This window comes from Pavona decussata, unplaced genomic scaffold (assembly GCF_977016875.1).
Source record: "Pavona decussata unplaced genomic scaffold, jaPavDecu1.1 SCAFFOLD_712, whole genome shotgun sequence".
Lineage (NCBI taxonomy): Eukaryota > Metazoa > Cnidaria > Anthozoa > Scleractinia > Agariciidae > Pavona > Pavona decussata.
Genome location: NW_028145900.1, coordinates 33432 through 42008, shown reverse-complemented (window position 1 = coordinate 42008; position 8577 = coordinate 33432). Strand labels below are relative to the sequence as shown.

The following is an 8577-nucleotide window of genomic DNA, read 5'->3' as shown; positions in this document are numbered from 1 at the left end:
CCTGCAAACTCAATTTTTGCCTTCCAGAGAGCTATTTGCCTGTGATATCTGTGCGAATTTGCAAAAACGTGCCTGCTAGAACTGGGCCTGAAGCTGGGCACCGCCCAGCTTCAGGCCTCTGTGGTTCTCCAAACTTGAGGGGGCTTGCCGTCAAGGACCAGTCTGTGAGCTAGCCCAGGGTGAGGGCTTACTGCTGGGGGGTAGCTCTTGGTTGTGTGTCAAAAGCTCCGGGGTGGGGAGGGGAGGGTATTGTAGCCTTCAGCTTGGTCCAATTTGCTGTTTTTCTTAAACCAGGGTGACTTAATTCTAATGCCCTTTGACCTCCCCCATAGAGACACAGGCTGTTGACAATCAATTGCATCAAGCTGACACAAAGCCTGGAGTGTGGCCTAAATGCAGGTGAGTGACTTGCAAGTTTGTGTGAAAAGCAGAGGGGTGGGGAGGGAAGTGTTGTGAGACTCAGTTAGGGTGAACTTCCTGTCTCTGCGTAGGTTAAGTGCAGGTATGTTTTTGAAAATCCAGGTAGATATTAGCAGTCAATTTAAGTGGGCTTGTCCCAAGTTGAGCTGCTACATGCAAGACTTAGTACGTTTTGCCTGCAAACCTCAATTTTTGCCTTCCAGAGAGCTATTTGCCTGTGATAATTATTAGCAGTCAATTTAAGTGGGCTTATGCCAAGTTGAGCTGCTACATGCGAGACTTAGTACATTTTGCCTGCAAACTCAATTTTTACCTTCCAGGGAGCTGTTTGCTGATGATAATTTTTTAGCAATTAATGTAAGTGAGTTTGTTCAGACTTGACCTGCTACATGCTAAGATGTAGTAAATATATTTTGGCTGCAAACTTAATTTTTTCTTTGCAGGGAGGTGTTTGCCTATGATACCTTGTAAGTTAAAAAGAAAAAATTGTGTACTCCAGTTCGGGACGTTGAACGTTGAACTGGATTTTTCATCGCGGAATTAACTGAGTCGATTTGAAATTGGACACAATAAAGATTACTATAATATTGCTGAGGAGCTATTTTACTTTTTAATTATTTTTTGGTTAATTGACAGAAAATAAGTATAATATTTTCTTAATATTTTTTTTATTTTACTGATTCTTGGTTTAATTTATCTTGTTCTTACTTTGTTTTGTTTTTGTCCTGTAGGGGAATTTCTATAAACCAGCGTTGATGTTGGAAAGTTGAGATATTGGAGGCTTTACGGAACCTTACCTAAGTAGATAAACTACCATGTAGTTTTTGTTTAAACTCACTTAAAGTCCATGGCTACCATGAAATAATTTCTCGCTAAATGTAATTACTCTGTCATTTCCTAGCATAATCACCCCTCCCAGTAATGTGGGGTATTTTTCATTTTCTCTTTTGCTCATCGCAAATGCTTTACGCTGTTATCAGCTGATGTATACAAAACCACATTATATAACAAATTAAATAATTGCGTTTTCTAATGAAAAAGCCGAAAATCTCACATCCAAACAGGAGAATAATTGTTTGAAATGGCATGCGAACTTTTTTCCTGGCACCTATGAGCAGATCCGTTGGGAGAAAAATCCCACCATGTGGATTCACAGAATGACAAATGGCTGTTGGATGGTCACACTTGGAAATGAGTGGTGAGATAAGCTGGGACGCAAATGATGTCTTCATGGCTAAAACTTGTCGTTCCTTGTTGGTTAATTATTCAATTTACGTTAGATGTACACGGCTGAGAATTGAATGCTGATGATTATATTAAGAAAGGTCGGCAAACCGAGATGAAAGCGTTTTTTTCTTGGTTCATAAAGAGAAACTCCCTACAAGACATAAAGTCCTCTAACCTAAGGGCTCCATCGCTCTTGTTTGTTTTGCAACAGTTCGATCGTCAAAATCAATCGAACGCAGTTGTTTTATCAACCTCGATTTATTCCGATTAATGAAGCGTTCGGTTTCGTTTGAGTAGTTTTTTCGGGTCTGGAAAGACAGGACATCAAAGGAAGCATAATAAGTTTTAATCAATACGGCCAACTCCTTTTATTGTGGACACCCTCGGGACCATAAGTTAGTGTTCTAAATAGCGACTGTCCGTAATAGCGGGAATTTATTTCTTTGAAACGTCTATAATTTATTTTCGCCTTGGACCTTGCTGCTGTTCGTGTTGTCAGGGTGTTGACTGTAGTTGTGAATATTAAACGCTCAAGTGGGAGCAAAATACATGGTGTCTCTCTAGAGCTACCTTCTTGTCAAACCTTTCTCTTTACGCAGAATGAATGATAAATACGCGAAAGACGCGTTAGTTTAGCCACTCTAGTTTTTATTTAATAGTCAAATACAAGAGATAGGTTTCTGAAACGGAACACTCTTTTCTGTTTATAGGAATGTATTTCATTAGAATTTCGAAGCTGAGATTTTTGGGGGAATTTAAGAATATTTTAAAAAATAAACCCGAGCCCGAGATTTGAAAAGAATGTAATTTTGTGTTGAAAATTTGTAAATACAATACAGTTATATGTTTTAACAAAACAGGATAAAATGATTCCTTTCTCTAAACGGCAAAACTAGCCAACTGATAAACTGAATGTCACACGCTAAAATCTGAGAATACTCACAAGAATATTTTAAGCCTAACATCGGCAGAAAAAGAAGAGTATTCAGTCTGGGCCGGAAAAAATAACATTGTTATGAAAAGAAAAGAGTGTATTGCGATTCACTTAAAAAGAAGAGTTTGCCTTTGTTGCTGGATTTCCCACTCAGCATCGTTATAGTTCCACAGAAGTTCCGTATTCTTTGTAATATCACGAAGGGTAACAAAGAAAACACGGGGATGGTCTGTGTTCTTAATTGATACGAAGGGCTTCACATTGGCATTCTGCCTTGAGTCCTTGGGGTAGCGCCCTAAATTAGTAGATTTTGGGGGTAACCTTCAAAAGGATCTATCTTGATAAAAACAAAGAAAGAAAGCATTAAAACGGTAGACTGGTATTGTTGTGCAACTTGTCAGAAAATTGTATACCATAATGGAGTCCAGCTGTGGGATTAAAAATTGAGTTGAAAATAGGAGATATCAAGTTGTAAGTAGTTTTTCTTAACCTCAGTTTAGTGTTTTTTGTAAGTATACATTTCAGTATTGTATTTTGTTGTGTCGTACTGTACCGCTCCATATTTGTCAATAAAACAGTAGAAACATTCTGAAAGTGCCCATTGGTGACCAACATTTGTGTGGCTTCCCTTCCAAGAAAAGACATACGACAATTTGACGAAGGAAAGTTGTTTTCCTAGGAAGGTGACTCCCTGTAACTGACTAACTGACTTCAACTGTGATCACAGTCACAGCTGGTTCGACTGCAAATAGAAGGTCTCATTTGTATTTACGATAATTCTCAATGAAAACGAGAAATATGCTAAGGCCAGTGGCACGTAAAAGGTGAACAAATGAGAAGACTACGGTAGTTTTGAAGTTTTACATGTCCCGAAGTACTGTTCAGAAAAAAAAAACGTGTGTTCGTTGAAAATATATCCTCAATTTATTGTTGGAACTGTGTGACGTGTATCCCGAATGGGAAGCGGATAAATTTACGATAAAATTGAATTCCACGAAACTGTGTTGGAAAATAATTTTAAGGCCATTAATTTATTTCTACACTGAAGATAAGATTATGCCCATTAGACAAAGAAAGTTACTCTTTCACTCATAACTAATGGCCAAAATACTCTGGATAAAAGGTAGCCCAATTTAGGACTGCAAAACTGGCAGCATTGAGATACTGTTATGCTTGCCTTATAAAAACCTGTCTTCTTCATCAGGTATTTAGTCTGGCCATGCAGACTGTCATCTTCAGTCCACACAGGCACCGCAGCGCAATACTCTCGGAATATGTCTTCTGTTGGTACAAACCTGTGTTCGTTTCCTTTCGCAACAGCAAAAGTAATAAATCGTTTTAGAAAAGGACATTTTGCCCCGCGCTTCTTCTTGAGAATTAGTTGCTTCACGCTAGCAAATTAAGGCACTTTTACTGAACAGTACGCGCGCTCGACGTAAGCTCACAATACGCTGATTATTAGCTAAAGCGCTTTAGCTTTTGAAACATCGCTATGCCGCATGGAATTTGAGGTTAGCAGCATATGGCATAACTGAAAATCTTGTGATATACTTACTTGCTTACAACAATCCGTCAGGGACGTTGGACTCGCTATATAAAAAGTAAAGTGATTGTGTTGAACTAATCAGACTTCGACACACTGAAACTCTTCATTACGGTAGAACGTTATTCCAAATTATATTTTCCCCATGAAGATTATTGTACCCTGCGGGGACGGCGGGTCAGGGTATGCTGGGGAGGGGGGGGGGGTAGCCCCCCTCTACCTATTACGAATACAGCAATTTATTTTGTTTTAGTATGGGGAACATACGAAGAATAAAAGAGAAAGAAGATGCTCCCAAGAAAACGGCGCGCTCATTCACGTTATGAAGTGGGCACTAGTGAGCCACATCATCCGAGCACAGCTCTTGACTACTACCAAGGACTATACTTTGGAGCATAAGATTGCTTAACATCTGCTATAAAGGAGCGCTTCAACCAGCCAGCATTTCTTGTTTACAAGAAGCGCAAGTGACGCGCGACGCGAAAACTTTGAATGTACACGAACGAGATTTCATTGGCTAAGTAACAAAAGTCTGTAATCTAATACACGTTAATCCTGCTACCAGTTTCACAGGAGAGCGTTTTCAACCGCTAGATGAGTGGAAAACCTGGCTTCTTTCCCAAATGTGTCGAGCACGATTTAATAATCTGTCCATCCTAAACACTCACAAGACAAGACTGGATGGCATTTGCCTGGTACCGGTTGCCAATGTTTTTGTATCATAAAATGACAATCGCAAGAGAAATTTCGGGAAATTCACGGTGGCGGATTTTCATTAACTATTGTGTTAAGAAATAAGATTGCCGTTGCTACACTGAGCTACCGACTCATGGAGCAAAACTTGTAATAATATGTTGTAAAAGACCATTTTATAGTTGTTAAAACATTTAGTTACTTTTATTGACTCCGTCAGATTGTTGTCATTTTTGAGCAAGGGACCGGATCGTGTCTCTTGACATTTTTGACTGAATAGTAAACTACTTCTGTTAACGTTAATTTGATTCATGCTCGCAAGTTATTTTCATTAGAAAAGACGTAGAATACATAAAAGTATATCCGCTAGATGAAAGTAGTGTTTGAATCGTACTTGCTTTATTTCGTGACGAGGATTTACAAAGCTACGACCTTATACAAAAACTGTCGGAAACTTTTTGGCAGAAAATATCTCATAGAAAATGTTGAAAAACCATTTCCGAGCCTCTCGATTTCAGAATTTTCTGGGGGAGGATGACTCGCGAACCCGGCGCTCGTTTTCAAGCCCCCCAGTTGAAAATAGGCTCCACCGTCCCCTGCCCTGTTCTACCAAAATAATGCAATCAGATACGATTGTTTTGAAAACGTTTAGTGGGTGCAAAGTTCCACAGGCTCGGACCAGTTAATTACAATTCGCGGAAAAAAAAAAAGACGGAAGCAGCAGAGCGTGGCTTGGAAACACGCAAAAATCAAATTGTCATCAGAAGCTCTATCCAATAGTTCAACGAGATGTTATATAACTGAAACCTAACCTAGTGATAAACAGATCTTAGGCCAGTATAGAGTCCTAGTTTTTTGGCTCCTTTCCTCCAGCAATCACTCGAACATTCGCGAAAAGTAAAACAAATATACCCTCTTCATTGTATCTCAAGTGGTCTGGTTGCCCGATAATTGAGCAATTATCTATGATGTCTGCACCAGATGGCATGCAGTTCTACAAAAACACCCCCTGTCGTGCTGTTGTACACAAAAACTTCCTTCCGAATTATCCTTAATGTCTGAGAATGGCACTTGTTTTACTTCGTAATAAATTAAGGTACATGGTCTAATTATCAATTTATTGTATGCACGTTCCTTGCGTAATAAATGAATAAGTAAAAGGAGAAAAATAGACGGGACTACAGTGTAATTACTGCATCTGCAGCAGTGATTGCAATTGCGAAATCTTAATCTCTTCTAGAACGCTCCTGTAACTTACCAGTTTCACGTCACAAGAAGCTTCTCGTATCTTCCAGCTAAAATAAATACGCTTGCCAAAGGATAAATATAACGGGTTTCTTTATATAATTAGATATTGAAACACATTATATTCACAGAGATATGTTCCCAAGAACAATTACCTTGCAGCTGGATTTTGATAAATCGCTCAAGACACCCAAAGTCAGTTCCCAAGACGCGTATTACTGCACGAGGCTTAGAACACACCACTTGGGTATATACTGCGCCAACGAAGAAAACATTCATTGTTTTCTGTACGATGAAACCATCGGTACCACTGGACCAAACGAGGTGATATCTTTAATGGATTATTTGCTCATTCAACTTGAAAATAAGCTTGGAAAGCATGACCATTTAATTATTTGGTGTGATAATGCTCCTGGACAATTCAAGGAATGCTTCCTGTTTTTCTACCTGGACCATGTAGTAAGAAGGGGACAATTTCTAAGAGCTGACTTGAAATTTTTGCTTGAGGGCCACACTTACTCCGTTTGCGATAGACGATTTGGAAATATACAAACGCTCTTCCAAAAGCACGAAGTTATTGACACCCCGCTAAAATGGGCAACAGTTTTGGAACAAGAAAAACTATCCGGCGTCACAGTGCATTGCGTTACCCTAGACATGATAAAGGACTACAAATCTTTCCTTCGACTACAGTACGTAAGCCGTAACGAGGACTTAGAAGGGGAAAGGTTTGAGGTCAAAAACATCGCCTGGCTCAATTTCGGATATGGAGAACGAGTCAATGAAGAGGGGGAGCTTCAGCTGGTCCATCATCCTGATAACGTCTTCATTAGATTCAAAATAAATCCTAAACAATTACCGCGGAAAGTTTCCTTTATAAAGAGGAAACAAGCTACTGAGCTAAGACCAGAACTTCTCACTAATTTACGACAAGAAAGGAGGCCGGTACGCGAGGACGTTAAACGATCTTGTGTTAAATTAGCACAGAAATACTTATCTGAACATGCTGTTCGATTTTATGAATCACTGCCTTCTACTGATGATGAAAATGATAACGCCGCACAGTGAAAATAATGAAGAAATAAATAGGATTTTAGTATTCACTAGCTCGAAACGAAATGTCGAAAAGACGTTATGACAACTGAGTTGGTGCTGCAGCAAGAAGGACTTTAAGTAAAGTTGTACTAATGTTGTATTAGATGCAGTTTTCACATTCACTGCATGAGTTTAATAAATATAAGTAATTTCCACTGAATGTCGTTTACTTAAATATAAGGGGGTGGGGGCGTATAACAATAGCACATTTTAACAAATGGTATTTTTTTCGAACAAGTTTTTACAGGGGCACCCAACGGATCGTTTCGGTACTGATTGTCTGTTCGGAAGGCCCTTAATCCCCTACAATTTTCTAAAAATAATTTTCGCCTTGAACTTTCGTGATATGGGAAATTTAAGGCCTGGTGTTTTCGGATTGATAAAATGTCGTTTCGGGTACCGAGTAAAGGTCAGCTAAGATTTTCGGAAAGGAAATAAGACCTAATTTTTTTGGGAAATGGACAAAAATGCCCTAGTAATTTCGAAAAGACTCAAGTTCCCCTAGAATGACCGAACAGATAAAAATATTATAGCGCAGCTTTAAATGAATCTACAGAGCTTTAAAGGCACTCCAGATAGCCTAAAAAAAGCGTTTCAAATGATCTGAGAGAAAACTCTCATTGGGTGCCATTGTTTTTACCATACTACTAATTGATTCATGGCGCTGATGGTCACAGCCCTTGTTCAGTGTTGACTAAGTGTAATTATGCCCTGTAAGTCGTGTTTTATTTGAACGCTCAGAGGCAATGCAAGGCATTGACCTCGGATGAATAATTAACACTACAGATCACGGCCCAAGTAACCAAATTAGTGTTACTTTAGTGTTTGGCATAGCGTCTGATATCAATCCTTAAGGCAGCTGAAATCGTTGTTTCTTAGAGAGTAATCAGATGTTTTACCAAACAATGTCTCTAACTGTCTCATAAACATCAGTTGAGCTTTATGCAAAGAGTTAACAAAGGACTCTACCTACAAATTGATATATTTTAATATAGGACTTAATATGCAATTTAGATCTAATACAATGAAATGAATTTTTGCTTTTGTTATTCAATGAAGATTTGAAACTCAATTCGCTACAGATCGGTGACGTGCATGACTGTGGCGTAACATCTTTTAGCCTTCTTTTCAGGAATAAAGTTGTTAAGTTAGCGCGCCGAGCCCTTCACACTCAGGCCTGTGAGTAAGGCTGAACTTAATAATACGGATGACTTAATAGATTTAATGGTATCACTACCTTGAAGTTCCGTGTGTTTTTGGTGATTCGATTGCGCGATTTCCAGCAATCGTTCGGGTGCATATATAGCGTGCCTATTGTTGAAAGTTTAATTAGGCTTTCACTGTTTTTTTTTTTTTTTTTTTTTTTTTTTACACTTCGACACGAAGTCACACGGAAGAACAGAAACGACGCAGAGTGTCT

General features: G+C 38.9%; 1 protein-coding gene and 1 pseudogene across 1 annotated transcript; one reads left to right on the top strand and one right to left on the bottom strand.

Moving 5' to 3' along the window:
- Positions 1-1152: 1152 nt before the first annotated feature.
- LOC146448980 (uncharacterized) lies at positions 1153-5805 on the bottom strand (annotated as a pseudogene).
- Positions 5806-6131: 326 nt separating this feature from the next.
- LOC146448979 (uncharacterized) lies at positions 6132-7946 on the top strand. Its single transcript, XM_085102070.1, has one exon. It carries the CDS (start codon positions 6198-6200, stop codon positions 7128-7130), a length of 933 nt encoding a protein of 310 aa, XP_084958196.1. The 5' UTR covers positions 6132-6197; the 3' UTR covers positions 7131-7946.
- The last annotated feature ends 631 nt before the right edge of the window (positions 7947-8577 follow it).

Bases quoted from the DNA above. Each gene is read 5' to 3' on its own strand.
- LOC146448979 (XM_085102070.1), top strand. From the start codon at position 6,198: ATGTTCCCAAGAACAATTACCTTGCAGCTGGATTTTGATAAATCGCTC.